Source organism: Crinia signifera, chromosome 8, assembly GCF_055691185.1.
Source record: "Crinia signifera chromosome 8, ASM5569118v1, whole genome shotgun sequence".
Classification (NCBI taxonomy): domain Eukaryota; kingdom Metazoa; phylum Chordata; class Amphibia; order Anura; family Myobatrachidae; genus Crinia; species Crinia signifera.
The window spans coordinates 71,922,553-71,943,203 of record NC_139224.1 but is presented as its reverse complement, the minus strand read 5'-3'; the positions used below and the strand labels follow the sequence as shown (position 1 = coordinate 71,943,203).

The 20,651-nt window shown below is 45.7% G+C and overlaps 1 protein-coding gene and 1 pseudogene across 1 annotated transcript in view; both read right to left on the bottom strand.

Annotated features, from left to right (window-relative positions):
• LOC146027237 (P-selectin-like) overlaps positions 1-20,651 on the bottom strand; it is a 149,602-nt gene that overhangs the window by 58,527 nt on the left and 70,424 nt on the right. Inside the window, exons 7-10 of the mRNA XM_083158187.1 lie at positions 20,032-20,217; positions 17,041-17,226; positions 13,848-14,033; positions 8,393-8,578 (exon numbers count right to left, since the gene is read on the bottom strand). Of these exons, the coding sequence (XP_083014313.1) occupies positions 8,393-8,578; positions 13,848-14,033; positions 17,041-17,226; positions 20,032-20,217 (744 nt within the window). The remainder of the gene's footprint in view (positions 1-8,392; positions 8,579-13,847; positions 14,034-17,040; positions 17,227-20,031; positions 20,218-20,651) is intronic.
• Positions 4,502-4,620, bottom strand: LOC146029777 (5S ribosomal RNA; annotated as a pseudogene).

Sequence of the window (20,651 nt, the reverse complement as noted above, 5' to 3'; positions counted from 1 at the left end):
TCAGATGAGGAGGGTACAAGATTCATTACCAAAGGGACGTACATGCTTTTGGGGGACTAACATGCTCATTCTCAGGGGGTTTACATGCTCATTTCCGGGGGGAGTAATATGCTTATTGCCAAGGGGGTTTGCATGCTCATTGCCAGGGAGAGTTACATGCTCATTGCCAGGGAGAGTTACATGCTCATTGCCAGGGAGAGTTACATACTCATTGCCAGGGGTAGGATACATGCTTAGTGCTAAGGGGACATATATGATTGCTGCTGGGGGGGTTACATGCTCATTGCCAGGGGGGAGGGTACATTCTCATGGCCAAAGGGGCATACATGCTTATTGCTAAGGGGGGATTTACATGCTCGTTGCGCATGGGGTTCCATTTTTAACAGTGCGCCAGTGCTCCCGGGACCTCTAACGTGTCTCCTCCAAAGTGGCAGACATTTTTGGATGGGCCGCCACAGACAGAGACTCTGTGATGCCAGCTCCCTGCAGCATGTTCTGCCTTCAGTTCCCCAGTGCAGCAGAGTAGGGAGTAGAGGGGCTCACCAGCATGACCTCTCTCCTCCCGGTTCCTGAAGCTTGAGCTCCACCAGAGCCACCCTCCCTATGCTATATTAACACTGAGAGGTGTTTCAACAATACTACACTGAGGGTGAGATGTACTAAGCTTAGAAATATATAAAATGGAAAGTGATAAACAACCAGCTCCTAACTATCATTTTCAAACACAGCCTGTAGCATGTCAGTTAGGACCTGATTGGCTGGTTGTTTATCACTCTCCATTTTATTACTTTTGAAGCTTAGTACATCTGACCCTGAGACACTACTCATTAATTTATTGGTATGGGAAAAGGGGAAAGGGAAATAATCTGCACAGGCTGGTGCTATAGCTGGTGCTATAAATACACTACTCATTAATAAGGATCCAGTATTGTATATGGGATTGGGGAATCAGCTTTTTTTTACATGCTTATTATTTGTGATCCCCCACAGGGGCATAACAACAATGCCGGTGAATTGGAGGATCGGGAGATCACTCCTGCAGGTGTATTGCACCTAAAGTCACACAGGGAGATAGTCAGGCTCTACTACAGTGTAAAAGTGAACTAGTGAAGTTTTTCTGTCTCCCATATGTTTGGAACCAGGACTAGTTTAAGAGCCCAGTGCTGATTTCTTCAATATGGGGGAACATCACAATCCCCCCCCCCCCTTTATCTGGTGAACGGGGACCAGCTCAATGAGCCCGGGGCTGCTTATGGTTGGGAGGGTGGACCCCACTCCATTTTTTAAATTTTCCCACAAATCTGCACACTTCCGTTACAAAAAAAAAAACGCACTTGTCCAAAACTGCACATTTTCGTTACAAAAAATCCGCACTTGTCTAATAAAAAAAAAAAAACTGCACATTTTCGTTACTAAAACATCACCAGAAATCACATGCGAATTCTGACTTTGTCTAAAAAAATCACACCATTTTACATTTGTGAATTTCAGCTAAACATTGCAAATGTGACATGTGCGATTTGGTGCAATTTTTTAGACACCTAAAAAAATTGCACCCTATTACATTTTGCCCCTAGAGTACATTTGGTGAATGCTTAAAATTTACTTTTCACACTAGTACAGTAAAGGCCCATACACACTTGCCGATTTTCAGCTGAAAATCGCCTAGTGTGTATGCCCCCCTGATTGCTGACTAGCGATGATTCATGCTCCCGCATCATCGCTAGCAAGGTGGTTCATCTGCTGTTTTTTTTTAGAAGCATCGGCTGCGGGTCAGCTTGGAGGACCCGCTGGCAGCCCAAGAGTAAGCCCATCAAGGACGGAGCAGCGGCGGCCGGAGAGACATCAGCGGCAAAGGGAGAAGAGCAGGCCAGGATTCCCCCGGGCGGCATCAGTCCGGCCTAGCAGAGTCCCCATGAATGCATCCAGGTTCAGGCCCAGGATCCCGTCAACCATCAGTGAGGTGAGGAGGATCCCTGGCCCACCCCCTTGCATGCCAGTAGGAGAGGAGGCCTCTGTTCCTGGGTGACACCAGCATCCCCTTCCCTGCAGGCCCAGCCTTGGCCCCCCTGTCTCACACTCTGGCCTACTGCTCATCCACAGCCCCAACAAATGCCCCCGGACTCCTTGGAAGTGATCAGGACCGCGGGCCCAAGCTGCTGACCCCCAGCACCAGCAGATGCGGAAGCCCTCTATTCTGTGGTGGCGCCCCCCCCCCCCCCAGGGAGGAGGTATGATAAGACTATCGGGGGCAGCCGCGTGGAACTCAACTCAACTCCAGCCCCAGGCTTTACTGACTGACTCTTCCCAGGTCTTAGTGTCTCTCTCCCCCCTGCAGCCCCCCCTTCCACCACCGCAAATGGCGCCGCAAATGGCTGCCTAGGATCTGTGCACTCAGCCATATGTAACCTGTGTGATAACTGTACTGTCTCTGTTATAACTGCAATGTGTTTGATCATACTTTTACCTACCTGGCTGCTGCAGTGACCAGTGGCACAGCTGATGGCTGCCTAGGCGCTGTGCAGCTCGGCGGGCATGTGTTACCTGTGTGATAACTGTACTGTCCCTGCTCATACTGTTACCTACCTGGCTGCTGCAGCAACCAGTGGCGCCGCTGATGGTTGCCTAGGCACTGTTCTGCTCGGCAGGTAGGTGTTCCCCACATGTAATGTCTCAATGTTGTTATGTTTGCCGCTAGGCACAGAGTACAGGAAACAGGAGGCAGGGAATGGGAGGTCAGGCGTGAGCCCGTAGCTGGGACCGCCGGTTAGGACGGCCACAGCGAACCCTATACTGACTCTGTTGAGTACCCCAGGCAGATGACAAACCCTTGCGGGAACTAGGCTTCACCTGTGGCCGCCGCATTTGAAGGAGCGAGTTAGGCCCGCTCCAACCCCGATGCAGCTAGGTCTATGTGTGGACAAAGGATAACTATTCAGGGGATATACTGACTACAGGGCCTGACTGTAAAAGAACCCCTGTCTGCCGGCACCAGGCCAAAGACGGGAATGCGACCCAGTCGCAGGCACCAGGGATGACTGACGGGGAATCTCCACTGACAAAAATATCACAAGGCTAGGTAGCGAATAACCAAAACAGGGACAGGAAAAAAGGGAGGGCCCTGCCTGTCAGAGAAGAATAAATGGAAGCCAAGGACCAAGGAGAAAATAAGTGAATAACAGATTAGCGGTATGAATTAAGCCCACGGCTGGGCAAGTCCAATACCCCACAAGGGGAACTGAACTAATGGCTGGACAGCCTAATAACTAAAAGGAACTAGGCAGCTCCCAAAGGAATACACCAGGCTCCACAGGAGCACTTACGTGACCCTGGGGGAAACACCAGAGGAGCTGGGCTGGGGCATTGGAACAGGATGTGACACAGGATCCACCAGCAGAAACTGGCAGGGAGACCAGAGATGACCAGGAGCGAATCCGAGTAGGCAGGAGCACTCAGAAGCGCCAGGGAACGGGAATGCGCTGTAAAAGCTTCTTATTTAAACTTGGCGCCGCCTGCGTGACGTCAGGAGCGCGTGTGTGCTGCCGCTAGGCGAAAGTTCGGGGATGTTGCCTAGCAACACCCGACGCCCAGCCTCAGAAGGAGGCTTGGAACACTGCCGGACAGCGTCACCAGCCCTGCCGCACCGCTCCCCATCCGCCGACCGTGTGGGTACTGGGGATACCGGATGGGGGCGTGCAACAGTACCCCCCCCCCCCCTTGAGGAAGGGTTAACAACCCCTTACCACCGGGTTTATCAGGGAACTCTCGAAAGAAAATCCTCTTTAGATTGGGCGTATGAAGATCCTTGTCAGGAACCCATGACCTCTCCTCTGGACCGAATCCTCTCCAATGCACCAGAAACTGCAAAGAACCTCTCACGAACTTGGAGTCAAGAATTTTCTCTACTGGGAACTACAGTTGTCCCCGTACCATCACTGGGGAGGATCCAGCGTCACTCCTGCGAGGAAACTTTCGAGAAAAGAACACCGGCTTGAGAAGGGAGGCGTGAAAAGTATTGGCGATCCTGAGGGATTTGGGTAGAGCTGTAACAAGAAGTCTGGAGACGACTTAGAGGGAACCCGACAAGGCTTTTTGGGGCACACTTATAAACAATATGAAAATTAAATGATGTCTACATATTAAGATGTAACTTTTAATGGTTCAACACTTAAAATAAAGGTTTGATTCTTCCCTCCACTTTGAAGGAATAAATCAGAAAAAAACCCAGTTCACTAGTGGGTTTGTAAGTACATGCAGCGAAAATTTCTTTATATGTAAACTGTTCCTCTAAAAATACATGAAGGATCAATATTTTGACATCCGAATTGTTTATCGTAGAGGAAAATAACAGTTATGGTGGTGCAGGACACACCTCCTTATTGCAAGGAATTGGTGATGGGGGACAGTGGACAGAGGATCAGGAAATAAGGTGAGAGGAGGGAGAGAAAAGATAACGGTCATGCATTAAATCCCACAGCGTATTTGCTTCTGCTGTTATGATGAGCTACAGCACCGACTATTCCTTGTTAGTTCCCCAGACAGGTACTAGGTCGGCCCATCACTGTTTAGCTTCTGGGTTCGACTGATACCAGGCGGTTTCAGTGAGGTATGGCTGTAGAATAATAATGAGAGAGCAATGCTGATCCGAAGTGAGCTGAAGCGTGCTTCTGCTGTTGGCTACACCCCTTGGAATCTCTCCCTGTTACCATGTAGGCATTGCAGGGAGGTAGATTGTGGTGATGCCAATGAGAGAGTCACTTAAAGTTAGAATTTTTGAATAGTATAGTAAATAGTGGGTCGGATGTGTTTGTCTGGACCCCGCTTCTGCTGTCCCCAATCATACACAGTATAGGATTGCGGATGAGAGAGAGGGGGCAAGGCAATCCTCCCTTGAATAAGGAGAAGAAAATAAAGTTATGGCGAGTTGCCTGAGTTGACATAAGTGATAGTTGCTGAATAATTGGAGAACATTTGAGAAAGATGAATGTACCCTCAGTCCAATCAATGGCTAGTGTTCTGGGGGTCAGGGTTTAGTTGGTCTGACCACCCAGTTCACCCCGGGGTTTGTTTAGACACTGTTATTGAACAGAACGTAGGTGGTTCGGTCTGAGGTTAGGTTCATATACAGGAGGTTCTGTTTCAGGGTAATTGTCACCCTGAGACAGTCTCCACATACAGTTTGTCTTGGTAAAGGGTGGTGGAATCTCCTAAGTTATACAGTGATAACAACAAATTGGCATATAGTTCACTTAGAAGAGACTCTGTTGTGAAAGTAGATAGCGGTCGGTGCCGTTGTCTCAAAAGGTGAACATTCAGGGATCAGATATTTTGATACAAGGCCTTAAGGAACCATCCTTCTTGGTCACAAAAAAAAACCCTGCACTGAGAGGGGACTTTGACGGGCAGATAAACCCTTTTTTTGAAGCTCTCCTGTACGTATTCATCCATCGCCTTCGTCTACGGGATGGATAAAGGCCCACTAACTGATACTAGTGGAAAAAGTGTTACTGAGGACAAGGGAAAAGCAAAACTGTTAAATGAGTTCTTCTCATCAGTATTTACTAAGGGAGAGCAGACTGTGGAACGAACATTTACCACAAACGGGACAAATAAGCCAGATCTCATTGTGGATTTCACACCGAAGGAAATAATACTGAGGCTAAGCAAACTCAAAACAAATAAATCACCAGGGCCAGATGGGATTCATCCGAGGGTATTAATGGAATTAAGGGATGAACTAGCTACCCCCCTACATTATATCTTTAGCAAGTCACTATTGTCAGGTAAAGTACCAAAAGATTGGAGAATAGCAGAGGTAGTGCCAATATTCAAAAAAGGAAAAAAGGAAGATCCCGCTAATTACAGACCCGTTAGTTTAACATCAATTGTGGGTAAACTATTTGAAGGATTTTTAAGGGATGGTATCCAGAAATATTTAGACCATCACCGTCTACTCAGTGCTAACCAACATGGGTTCGTGAAAAATCGTTCATGCCAAACTAATCTACTAGGGTTCTATGAAGAGGTTAGCAAAAACCTCGATAATGGAAATGCTGTAGATGTGATTTTCCTAGATTTCGCTAATGCATTTGATACTGTCCCACACAAGAGATTGATTAATAAAATGGAGAACCTAGGATTGGGTGAAAATATCTGCAGATGGGTAGGGAATTGGCTATGTAATAGAGAACAAAGAGTGGTTGTGAATGGTGCCGTATCAGATACGATACCGGTACTAAGTGGAGTGCCCCAGGGTTCGGTTTTGGGGCCCATTTTGTTTAACATTTTATTAACGATATTGGGATAGGGTTACTCAGCAATGTATCCATCTTTGCAGACGATACAAAACTTAGCAAAGTCATCAAATCATCAGATGTCACCATGCTTCAAAATGATCTTGCAATTCTAGATGAGTGGGCAAAAAAATGGAAGATGAGGTTCAATGTAGATATATGTAAGGTTATGCACCTTGGGAGACACAACCAGTGTGCAAGTTACTATCTTAGTGGAGAGGAACTGGGTAACTCCATACTTGAAAAGGATCTAGGAGTCCAAATAGACAGCAAACTGGGATGTAGTGCCCATTGTAATGTAGCTACAAAAAAGGCATGTATTAAGAGAGGAATGGAAACTAGGGACTCAAGGGTAATTATGCCACTGTATAAAGCATTGGTGAGACCTCACCTTGAGTACGGAGTGCAGTTCTGGGCCCCACACTATAAAAAGGACATCATAGAATTAGAAAAAGTCCAAAGGCGAGCAACAAAGCTTATTAGGGGAATGGAGAATTTAAGCTACGGGGAGAGATTAAGCAATTTGGGACTATTTACATTAGAAAAGAGACGTATAAGGGGGGACATGCTCAACATGTACAAGTATATCAAGGGCCAATATAAGGAACTGTCACACACCCTTTTTTCTACTAGAAAGGAATCTAGGACACGAGGGCATGAGTATAGATTAGAAGAAAAAAGATTTCATTCAGCTAGTAGAAAGAATTTCTTTATGGTCAGAACAGTCAAACTCTGGAACTCTCTTCCCAGAGAGGTGGTAACGGCTGGTTCATTAAATGCGTTCAAGGCAAAGTTGGACAAACATTTCCTGGAGAAAAACATCTATAGGTACAAATAAGAAATATAAAGTGAGAGATTTGGTGAGAAATCTCCAGTTTTTTTTAAAGCGGCAATCACTTACACTGCAAAATCAAACTGGTTTTGCAGTGTAAATGATTGCCCCTTTAAAAAAAAAACTGGATATTTCTCACCAAATATCTCACTTTCTGAAACTTTCATCCTATTAAATCTTACCCATTATCTGTCTGTAAAATATCAGAACCTACCAAATCAGCAATGGATATCTATACCAGGCTGAACTAGATGGACGCAAGTCTTTTTTCAGCATAACCTACTATGTAACTATGTAACTATGTTATTAAGGTTAATAATAGTGTACAGTAGGAGCAAAAAAAAAATCAGAACCCAAAACATTTAGGGGGTGTTTTGGCAAAAACCCATTAGAACCCAAAACCTGAAGGTAATCAGAACCCAAAACGCAAAAAGTGGCTGGTGCACATCTCTAACCAATTACGGCTGCTCTACAGAGAAGAGCAGCAGTGATGACTTGCTCCCACAACTACCCCCCCCCCCCCCCCGTGGTACACTGCAACTGCAGGTGGGACAGTGGTACAACGTCAAATTAGTGGGACTCTCCCACTGCAGTCAGGAGAGTTGGGAGGTATGCATTTTAGGCTGTGGATTATTAGGTTGATGGTGTCTAGGTCGACCTATTAACAGTAGGTGTGGTTAATCACTATCGATCAACAGACAATAGGTTGACATATGAAAAAAGGTCGACATGGTATAGGTTATCATTGACAAAAGGTCGACACAAGCAAAATATCGACATGGAAATGGTCAATGGACATGGCACACTATTATATTCTTCCTCTATGTCAGTGATTTCTAACCTTGACACTCCAGCTGTTGTTGAACTACACATCTCAGCATGCACTGCTACAGTTTTACTATTTGACCATGCTAAAACTGATGCAGGGCATGCTGGAATGTATAGTTCAACAACAGCTGGAGGTTGAAGGTTAGCCATCATTGTATTATGCCCACTTGAATAGTGAACTAAGAACAAGTTGTTTTAAAAAAAATCATGAAAAACTAATGTCGACCTTTTCATGTGTCGACAATTGACATGTTTAAATTTTGCTTGTGTCAACCTATTGCATGTCCACTTTTTCATGTGGTGACCTATTGCCTGTCAACCAATAGTGGTCAACCTATTGCCCTAGACACTGTAAACCTATCAATTGAAACCAGCTTTTTAGAAATGTCTACTTAAAAATGGCATCATTATAGTGTTACGGGGGACTATATTTATTTACCTAAACATGTTGGTGCGATTTCAGACCACTCTCCTGAGTCCTGGCACAATAGGGATTTTGATCCATTTAATTCAAATCCCTCATCACAACTGAATCTGCAAATGGACTTATACTGGTACTCTCCCAATACATCAGTACAGTTGAAGTGTCCGTGCCTTGGTCTCTGTAGAGCCATGCATGATACAGCTGCAAAAAGAAAAAATTAAAGTATGAAATCAAGCATGTTTTATACATGCTATAACATTTATGACTAATAGTTGCTGATTAAACTGTTTCTGATGTATTAATTGAAGACAGACACTGCATGCTAGGTCCAAGTAGCCATGTTGTTCAAGAACAGTTGTAACAGGAAGCCACACCCCCAACTCCCATAGCAACAGTAGGTGTGGTCAAATACAAATGGGCAACGCCCTGTTTTCCGCCGCTGTGGGGGCATGCCCAGCAGCTCTGTAAGCTGCTGGCAAGCCCCCAGCCCCTCTGCCTGAAAGAATAGATGGTGTGCGCATGCGCACAGCGTCTATTCACGCACTACAGGGGGGGACTCCCAACTGCCTCCCCCCCCCCGCCACGGGACACTGCCGGCCGCGGGAGGTACGTGGGAACGTCCCAAAATACCGGGACGTTCCCGCGATATGCGTGACAGTTGGGATAGTAGCCCAGCTTGCAAATCTTCTTCCTCTGCTGTATCATTTCTGGCACACCTTGTACTACACTTGGATAGAGTAAAGCACTTGCGACTGGCAAAGATGTCATGAGCCTCCTTCTGATTGGTTGCCAATAGCAACATGACCTGTGAAGTGTATTTCACATCTTAGTAAATTTCACCCAATATGTCTTTCCCCTTATCTGTATTATCACTGTTAGCCTTTTTGCACAGATTCTTTACTATCTGAACTACTGCTCATTTTCAGTCTATCCTGAACAACTCACACCTCACAATGTTGTTTTTAGGCCAAAAGGTTGCACCAAGGTAGCTGGATGACCATGCTACAGATGGAGCGGGTCTCGTTCAGGCAGGGGCTGGCAGTGGATTTGCCATCCGCCAGGCCCCACCAGCCACTAGAAGGGGATGCGCGAGCACAAGACGCACATGCATCCCCTTCAACCGGAGCTCCCCCCAGGTCCCTGCCATCCCCCAACGCCATTCCCCACCTCCCCACTCCTAACCCTGCCCGTCTCCCTGAAGTGGAAATGGGCAGGGTTTGCGTACCAGCCCACCCCTGTAACTGGGACGCGTGTGCGTCTGGGCTGGTTTGTAGAGCCGGAGAGATGAATTACTACTTTTTTGTGGGGGCCCATACAAACCAATCATTTCTGCCCCAGTCCTTTTACTGAAATGATTGGTTTGTTAAAGACAGTGTGCATGTCCTATTTGTGCAACATAAGGGTGGATGGGAGAGCCAAAGGACAATTCCATCTTGCATTGTATTAAGAGAGGAATGGAAACTAGGGACTCAAGGGTAATTATGCCACTGTATAAAGCATTGGTGAGACCTCACCTTGAGTACGGAGTGCAGTTCTGGGCCCCACACTATAAAAAGGACATCATAGAATTAGAAAAAGTCCAAAGACGAGCAACAAAGCTTATTAGGGGAATGGAGAATTTAAGCTACGGGGAGAGATTAAGCAATTTGGGACTATTTACATTAGAAAAGAGACGTTTAAGGGGGGACATGCTCAACATGTACAAGTATATCAAGGGCCAATATAAGGAACTGTCACACACCCTCTTTTCTACTAGAAAGGAATCTAGGACACGAGGGCATGAGTATAGATTAGAAGAAAAAAGATTTCATTCAGCTAGTAGAAAGAATTTCTTTACGGTCAGAACAGTCAAACTCTAGAACTCTCTTCCCAGAGAGGTGGTAACGGCTGGTTCATTCAATGCGTTCAAGGCAAAGTTGGAAAAACATTTCCTGGAGAAAAACATCCATAGGTATAAATAAGAAATATAGGGCGAGATTTATTGTGTTGGCCGTTTTTCCGAAAATGCGATTTTTGCTCAAATCGCCCTGTATCGCTGTTTTTTAAAATCTTATTTTTTTCCAAAAATTGCATTTTTAATGAGGTGTGTATTCCGGCATGAAAAGTGCAAGAAAGTGCGATGTAGGGCGATTTTCGGGATGAAAAGTGCGAATTTTTAGTCATGAAAAGGTGCGATTTTTTTAAACGGCGATACAGGGCAATTTGAGCAAAAAAAAAAAAAAAGAATTGGCGTGAGGTCCCCCCTAATGGACATAACCAGCCCCGGGCTCATTGAGCCGGACCTGGTTCCAAAAATACGAGGGACAAAAAGCGTAGGGGTCCCCCGTATTTCTGAAACCAGCCCCGGACTCTTGGACCGGTCCTGGTTCCAAAAATACGGGGGACAAAAAATCTGGGGGTCCCCCGTATTTTGAAACCAGCCCCGGGCTCCAACAGCCCCCAGTGTCATGCCACAGCTGGGGGACACTTTTTACACAAGGTCCCCCGGCCGCACTATGAGCACCGTGGCTGGTCAGCCTTGGACGGGGTACCTGGAGGAGTGGGGACCCCCCCAATAAAGGGGTCCCCCCCCAGGCTTCACCCGTCCAGGGCTGAAGCCTGGGGCTGTCACCGGCGTCCCTGGCCATTGGACGCCGGCCTGATATGGCTAAATTCTCATTCCTAACATTGCTTAATACAGGAGAACTGCAAGTGCCAGCAGACCTCCCCCGCATGCTGGGACTTGGAGAACCACAAGTCCCAGCATGCGGGGCAATAATGGGCCCGCTGGGACTAGTAGTCCACCTGTTAAAAGAAAACACACACACACAGAAAAGTACAACTTTATTACACACACACACACAAGCACCTCACTTTTACACCGCTATACATACCGATCCAGGATCCAGCGCTGGTCTCTCTGCAGCAGAGCCGGACAGCCCGCACTGACAGCGGGCTGAACCGGCTTCCTCCGATGCAGCTAACAGCTTCTGTCGCGCTGTCCCGGCGCAACAGAGGCTGAGAACGTCTCCGGCTTATGTGTCTCCATGGAGACGCATAGCTCAGCCAATCAGGGCTGAGCTATGCGTTTCCATGGAGACGCATCGCCCAATCACGCTCTCAGCCTCTGTTGCGCTGGGACAGCGCGACAGAAGCTGTTAGCTGCATCGGAGGAAGCCGGTTCAGCCCGCTGTCAGTGCGGGCTATCCGGCTCTGCTGCAGAGAGACCAGCGCTGGATCCTGGATCGGTATGTATAGCGGTGTAAAAGTGAGGTGTTTGTGTGTGTGTGTGTAATAAAGTTGTACTTTTCTGTGTGTGTGTTTTCTTTTAACATTCTTTTTACAGGTGGATTACTAGTCCCAGCGGGCCCATTAATGCCCCGCATGCTGGGACTTGTAGTTCTCCAAGTCCCAGCATGCGGGGGAGGTCTGCTGGCACTTGCAGTTCTCCTGTATTAAGCAATGTTAGGAATGAGAATTTAACCATATCAGGCCGGCGTCCAATGGCCAGGGACGCCGGTGACAGCCCCGGGCTTCAGCCCTGGACGGGTGAAGCCTGGGTGGGGGGACCCCTTTATTGGGGGGGTCCCCACTCCTCCAGGTACCCCGTCCAAGGCTGACCAGCCACGGTGCTCATGGTGCGGCCGGGGGACCTTGTGTAAAAAGTGTCCCCCAGCTGTGGCATGACACTGGGGGCTGTTGGAGTCCGGGGCTGGTTTCAGAAATACGGGGGACCCCCAGATTTTTTGTCCCCCGTATTTTTGGAACCAGGTCCGGCTCAATGAGCCCGGGGCTGGTTATGTACAGGAGGGGGGACTTCACGCCAATTTTTTTTTTTACTTTTACACATATTTTTACAAAGAACCATACACAGATCACAATGATCTGTGCATGGTTCTGACAAAATCGCCATGTTTCTGACCAAATCGCCAGTCAGGATCAGGTCTATTTTTTTTTGGAACTTTAGACCATTTTTTTTGGCGATTTCCAAATACGCATCTCATTAAAAATGTGAATTGTATCTTTTTCAATGAGGAAAACATCTGGATGCGAATTCCAGAGTTAAAAAAAATCGCACTTTCAGATTTTGCGGCAAAAAGCGCAATTTCGCGGCAAAAAGTGCGATTTATGCCGCAAATCGCCACCCAGTAAATAGTCGATTTGGGAAAAAAAATGAAAAAACGGCCGTTTTTGCGATATAAATCGCCAAAAACCCAACATCGATCTCTAATAAATGTCACCCATAAAGTAAGAGATTTGGTGAGAAATCTCCAGTTTTTTTAAAGCGGCAATCACTTACACTGCAAAATCAAACTGGTTTTGCAGTGTAAATGATTGCCCCTTTAAAAAAACTGGATATTTCTCACCAAATCTCTCACTTTCTGAAACTCTCATTCTATTAAATCTCACCCATTATCTGTCTGTAAAATATCAGAACCTACCAAATCAGCAATGGATATCTATACCAGGCTTACTGTAACTAGATGGACGCAAGTCTTTTTTCAGCCTTACCTACTATGTAACTATGTTATTTAGGTTAATAATAGCGTACAGTAGGAGCAAAAAAAAAAATCAGAACCCAAAACATTTAGGGGGTGTTTTGGCAAAAACCCATTAGAACCCAAAACCTGAAGGTAATCAGAACCCAAAACGCAAAAAGTGGCTGGTGCACATCCCTAACCAATTACGGCTGCTCTACAGAGAAGAGCAGCAGTGATGACTTGCTCCCACAACTAACCCCCCCCCCCCCCGTGGTACACTGCAACTGCAGGTGGGACAGTGGTACAACGTCAAATTAGTGGGACTCTCCCACTGCAGTCAGGAGAGTTGGGAGGTATGCATTTTAGGCTGTGGATTATTAGGTTGATGGTGTCTAGGTCGACCAATTAACAGTAGGTGTGGTTAATCACTATCGGTCAACAGACAATAGGTTGACATATGGAAAAGGTCGACATGGTATAGGTTATCATTGACAAAAGGTCGACACAAGCAAAATATCGACATGGAAATGGTCAATGGACATGGCACACTATTATATTCTTCCTCTATGTCAGTGATTTCTAACCTTGACACTCCAGCTGTTGTTGAACTACACATCTCAGCATGCACTGCTACAGTTTTACTATTTGACCATGCTAAAACTGATGCAGGGCATGCTGGAATGTATAGTTCAACAACAGCTGGAGGTTGAAGGTTAGCCATCATTGTATTATGCCCACTTGAATAGTGAACTAAGAACAAGTTGTTTTTAAAAAAATCATGAAAAACTAATGTCGACCTTTTCATGTGTCGACAATTGACATGTTTAAATTTTGCTTGTGTCAACCTATTGCATGTCCACTTTTTTATGTGGTGACCTATTGCCTGTCAACCAATAGTGGTCAACCTATTGCCCTAGACACTGTAAACCTATCAATTGAAACCAGCTTTTTAGAAATGTCTACTTAAAAATGGCATCATTATAGTGTTACGGGGGACTATATTTATTTACCTAAACATGTTGGTGCGATTTCAGACCACTCTCCTGAGTCCTGGCACAATAGGGATTTTGATCCATTTAATTCAAATCCCTCATCACAACTGAATCTGCAAATGGACTTATACTGGTACTCTCCCAATACATCAGTACATTTGAAGTGTCCGTGCCTTGGTCTCTGTAGACCCATGCATGATACAGCTGCAAAAAGAAAAAATTAAAGTATGAAATCAAGCATGTTTTATACATGCTATAACATTTATGACTAATAGTTGCTGATTAAACTGTTTCTGATGTATTAATTGAAGACAGACACTGCATGCTAGGTCCAAGTAGCCATGTTGTTCAAGAACAGTTGTAACAGGAAGCCACACCCCCAACTCCCATAGCAACGGTAGGTGTGGTCAAATACAAATGGGCCACGCCCCGTTTTCCACCACTGTGGGGGCATGCCCAGCAGCTCTGTAAGCTGCTGGCAAGCCTCGAGCCCCTCTGCCTGAAAGAATAGATGGTGTGCGCATGCGCACAGCGTCTATTCACGGACTACAGGTGGGGACTCCCAACTGCCTCCCCCCCGCGCCGCGGGACACTGCCGGCAGCGGGAGGTACGTGGGAACGTCCCAAAATACCGGGACGTTCCCGCGATATGCGTGACAGTTGGGATAGTAGCCCAGCTTGCAAATCTTCTTCCTCTGCTGTATCATTTCTGGCACACCTTGTACTACACTTGGATAGAGTAAAGCACTTGCGACTGGCAAAGATGTCATGAGCCTCCTTCTGATTGGTTGCCAATAGCAACATGACCTGTGAAGTGTATTTCACATCTTAGTAAATTTCACCCAATATGTCTTTCCCCTTATCTGTATTATCACTGTTAGCCTTTTTGCACAGATTCTTTACTATCTGAACTACTGCTCATTTTCAGTCTATCCTGAACAACTCACACCTCACAATGTTGTTTTTAGGCCAAAAGGTTGCACCAAGGTAGCTGGATGACCATGCTACAGATGGAGCGGGTCTCGTTCAGGCAGGGGCTGGCAGTGGATTTGCCATCCGCCAGGCCCCACCAGCCGCTAGAAGGGGATGCGCGAGCACAAGACGCACATGCATCCCCTTCAACCGGAGCTCCCCCCAGGTCCCTGCCATCCCCCAACGCCATCCCCCACCTCCCCACTCCTAACCCTGCCCGTCTCCCTGAAGTGGAAATGGGCAGGGTTTGCGTACCAGCCCACCCCTGTAACTGGGACGCGTGTGCGTCTGGGCTGGTTTGTAGAGCCGGAGAGATGAATTACTACTTTTTTGTGGGGGCCCAAACAAACCAATCATTTCTGCCCCAGTCCTTTTACTGAAATGATTGGTTTGTTAAAGACAGTGTGCATGTCCTATTTATGCAACATAAGGGTGGATGGGAGAGCCAAAGGACAATTCCATCTTGCATTGTATTAAGAGAGGAATGGAAACTAGGGACTCAAGGGTAATTATGCCACTGTATAAAGCATTGGTGAGACCTCACCTTGAGTACGGAGTGCAGTTCTGGGCCCCACACTATAAAAAGGACATCATAGAATTAGAAAAAGTCCAAAGGCGAGCAACAAAGCTTATTAGGGGAATGGAGAATTTAAGCTACAGGGAGAGATTAAGCAATTTGGGACTATTTACATTAGAAAAGAGACGTTTAAGTGGGGACATGCTCAACATGTACAAGTATATCAAGGGCCAATATAAGGAACTGTCACACGCCCTCTTTTCTACTAGAAAGGAATCTAGGACGCGAGGGTATGAGTATAGATTAGAAGAAAAAAGATTTAATTCAGCTAGTAGAAAGAATTTCTTTACTGTCAGAACAGTCAAACTCTAGAACTCTCTTCCCAGAGAGGTGGTAACGGCTGGTTCATTCAATGCGTTCAAGGCAAAGTTGGACAAACATTTCCTGGAGAAAAACATCCATAGGTACAAATAAGAAATATAAAGTGAGAGATTTGGTGAGAAATCTCCAGTTTTTTTAAAGCGGCAATCACTTACACTGCAAAATCAAACTGGTTTTGCAGTGTAAATGATTGCCCCTTTAAAAAAACTGGATATTTCTCACCAAATCTCTCACTTTCTGAAACTCTCATCCTATTATATCTCACCCATTATCTGTCTGTAAAATATCAGAACCTACCAAATCAGCAATGGATATCTATACCAGGCTTAACTAGATGGACGCAAGTCTTTTTTCAGCCTTACCTACTATGTAACTATGTTATTTAGGTTAATAATAGCGTACAGTAGGAGCAAAAAAAAAAATCAGAACCCAAAACATTTAGGGGGTGTTTTGGCAAAAACCCATTAGAACCCAAAACCTGAAGGTAATCAGAACCCAAATGCAAAAAGTGGCTGGTGCACATCCCTAACCAATGACGGCTGCTCTACAGAGAAGAGCAGCAGTGATGACTTGCTCCCACAACTAACCCCCCCCCCCCCCCGTGGTACACTGCAACTGCAGGTGGGACAGTGGTACAACGTCAAATTAGTGGGACTCTCCCACTGCAGTCAGGAGAGTTGGGAGGTATGCATTTTAGGCTGTGGATTATTAGGTTGATGGTGTCTATGTCGACCTATTAACAGTAGGTGTGGTTAATCACTATCGGTCAAGAGACAATAGGTTGACATATGGAAAAGGTCGACATGGTATAGGTTATCATTGACAAAAGGTCGACACAAGCAAAATATCGACATGGAAATGGTCAATGGACATGGCACACTATTATATTCTTCCTCTATGTCAGTGATTTCTAACCTTGACACTCCAGCTGTTGTTGAACTACACATCTCAGCATGCACTGCTACAGTTTTACTATTTGACCATGGTAAAACTGATGCAGGGCATGCTGGAATGTATAGTTCAACAACAGCTGGAGGTTGAAGGTTAGCCATCATTGTATTATGCCCACTTGAATAGTGAACTAAGAACAAGTTGTTTTAAAAAAAATCATGAAAAACTAATGTCGACCTTTTCATGTGTCGACAATTGACATGTTTAAATTTTGCTTGTGTCAACCTATTGCATGTCCACTTTTTCATGTGGTGACCTATTGCCTGTCAACCAATAGTGGTCAACCTATTGCCCTAGACACTGTAAACCTATCAATTGAAACCAGCTTTTTAGAAATGTCTACTTAAAAATGGCATCATTATAGTGTTACGGGGGACTATATTTATTTACCTAAACATGTTGGTGCGATTTCAGACCACTCTCCTGAGTCCTGGCACAATAGGGATTTTGATCCATTTAATTCAAATCCCTCATCACAACTGAATCTGCAAATGGACTTATACTGGTACTCTCCCAATACATCAGTACAGTTGAAGTGTCCGTGCCTTGGTCTCTGTAGAGCCATGCATGATACAGCTGCAAAAAGAAAAAATTAAAGTATGAAATCAAGCATGTTTTATACATGCTATAACATTTATGACTAATAGTTGCTGATTAAACTGTCTCTGATGTATTAATTGAAGACAGACACTGCATGCTAGGTCCAAGTAGCCATGTTGTTCAAGAACAGTTGTAACAGGAAGCCACACCCCCAACTCCCATAGCAACAGTAGGTGTGGTCAAATACAAATGGGCAACGCCCTGTTTTCCGCCGCTGTGGGGGCATGCCCAGCAGCTCTGTAAGCTGCTGGCAAGCCCCCAGCCCCTCTGCCTGAAAGAATAGATGGTGTGTGCATGCGCACAGCGTCTATTCACGGACTACAGGGGGGGACTCCCAACTGCCTCCCCCCCGCCGCGGGACACTGCCGGCCGCGGGAGGTACGTGGGAACGTCCCAAAATACCGGGACGTTCCCGCGATATGCGTGACAGTTGGGATAGTAGCCCAGCTTGCAAATCTTCTTCCTCTGCTGTATCATTTCTGGCACACCTTGTACTACACTTGGATAGAGTAAAGCACTTGTGACTGGCAAAGATGTCATGAGCCTCCTTCTGATTGGTTGCCAATAGCAACATGACCTGTGAAGTGTATTTCACATCTTAGTAAATTTCACCCAATATGTCTTTCCCCTTATCTGTATTATCACTGTTAGCCTTTTTGCACAGATTCTTTACTATCTGAACTACTGCTCATTTTCAGTCTATCCTGAACAACTCACACCTCACAATGTTTTTTTTAGGCCAAAAGGTTGCACCAAGGTAGCTGGATGACCATGCTACAGATGGAGCGGGTCTCGTTCAGGCAGGGGCTGAGAGTGGATTTGCCATCCGCCAGGCCCCACCAGCCGCTAGAAGGGGATGCGCGAGCACAAGACGCACATGCATCCCCTTCAACCGGAGCTCCCCCCAGGTCCCTGCCATCCCCCAATGCCATCCCCCACCTCCCCACTCCTAACCCTGCCCGTCTCCCTGAAGTGGAAATGGGCTGGGTTTGCGTACCAGCCCACCCGGTAACTGGGACGCGTGTGCGTCTGGGCTGGTTTGTAGAGCCGGAGAGATGAATTACTACTTTTTTGTGGGGGCCCATACAAACCAATCATTTCTGCCCCAGTCCTTTTACTGAAATGATTGGTTTGTTAAAGACAGTGTGCATGTCCTATTTATGCAACATAAGGGTGGATGGGAGAGCCAAAGGACAATTCCATCTTGCATTGTATTAAGAGAGGAATGGAAACTAGGGACTCAAGGGTAATTATGCCACTGTATAAAGCATTGGTGAGACCTCACCTTGAGTACGGAGTGCAGTTCTGGGCCCCACACTATAAAAAGGACATCATAGAATTAGAAAAAGTCCAAAGGCGAGCAACAAAGCTTATTAGGGGAATGGAGAATTTAAGCTACGGGAGAGATTAAGCAATTTGGGACTATTTACATTAGAAAAGAGACGTTTAAGGGGGGACATGCTCAACATGTACAAGTATATCAAGGGCCAATATAAGGAACTGTCACACACCCTCTTTTCTACTAGAAAGGAATCTAGGACACGAGGGCATGAGTATAGATTAGAAGAAAAAAGATTTCATTCAGCTAGTAGAAAGAATTTCTTTACGGTCAGAACAGTCAAACTCTAGAACTCTCTTCCCAGAGAGGTGGTAACGGCTGGTTCATTCAATGCGTTCAAGGCAAAGTTGGACAAACATTTCCTGGAGAAAAACATCCATAGGTACAAATAAGAAATATAGGGCGAGATTTATTGTGTTGACCGTTTTTCCGAAAATTCGATTTTTGCTCAAATCGCCCTGTATCGCCGTTTTTTAAAATCGCATTTTTTTCCAAAAATCGCATTTTTAATGAGGTGTGTATTCCGTCATGAAAAGTGCAAGAAAGTGCAAAAACCCATTAGAACCCAAAACCTGAAGGTAATCAGAACCCAATACGCAAAAAGTGGCTGGTGCACATCCCTAACCAATTACGGCTGCTCTACAGAGAAGAGCAGCAGTGATGACTTGCTCCCACAACTAACCCCCCCCCCCCCCCCCCCCCGTGGTACACTGCAACTGCAGGTGGGACAGTGGTACAACGTCAAATTAGTGGGACTCTCCCACTGCAGTCAGGAGAGTTGGGAGGTATGCATTTTAGGCTGTGGATTATTAGGTTGATGGTGTCTAGGTCGACCTATTAACAGTAGGTGTGGTTAATCACTATCGGTCAACAGACAATAGGTTGACATATGGAAAAGGTCGACATGGTATAGGTTATCATTGACAAAAGGTTGACACAAGCAAAATATCGACATGGAAATGGTCAATGGACATGGCACACTATTATATTCTTCCTCTATGTCAGTGATTTCTAACCTTGACACTCCAGCTGTTGTTGAACTACACATCTCAGCATGCACTGCTACAGTTTTACTATTTGACCATGCTAAAACTGATGCAGGGCATGCTGGAATGTATAGTTCAACAACAGCTGGAGGTTGAAGGTTAGCCATCATTGTATTATGCCCACTTGTATAGTGAACTAAGAACAAGTTGTTTTAAAAAAAATCATGAAAAACTAATGTCGACCTTTTCATGTGTCGACAATTGACATGTTTAAATTTTGCTTGTGTCAACCTATTGCATGTCCACTTTTTCATGTGGTGACCTATTGCCTGTCAACCAATAGTGGTCAACCTATTGCCCTAGACACTGTAAACCTATCAATTGAAACCAGCTTTTTAGAAATGTCTACTTAAAAATGGCATCATTATAGTGTTACGGGGGACTATATTTATTTACCTAAACATGTTGGTGCGATTTCAGACCACTCTCCTGAGTCCTGGCACAATAGGGATTTTGATCCATTTAATTCAAATCCCTCATCACAACTGAATCTGCAAATGGACTTATACTGGTACTCTCCCAATACATCAGTACAGTTGAAGTGTCCGTGCCTTGGTCTCTGTAGAGCCATGCATGATACAGCTGCAAAAAGAAAAAATTAAAGTATGAAATCAAGCATGTTTTAAACATGCTATAACATTTATGACTAATAGTTGCTGTTTAAACTGTTTCTGATGTATTAATTGAAGACAGACACTGCATGCTAGGTCCAAGTAGCCATGTTGTTCAAAAACAGTTGTAACAGGAAGCCACACCCCCAACTCCCATAGCAACAGTAGGTGTGGTCAAATACAAATGGGCCACGCCTCGTTTTCCGCCGCTGTGGGGGCATGCCCAGCAGCTCTGTAAGCTGCTGGCAAGCCCCCAGCCCCTCTGCCTGAAAGAATAGATGGTGTGCGCATGCGCACAGCGTCTATTCACGGACTACAGGGGGGGACTCCCAACTGCCTCCCTCCCCCCGCCGCGGGACACTGCCGGCCGCGGGAGGTATGTGGGAACGTCCCAAAATACCGGGA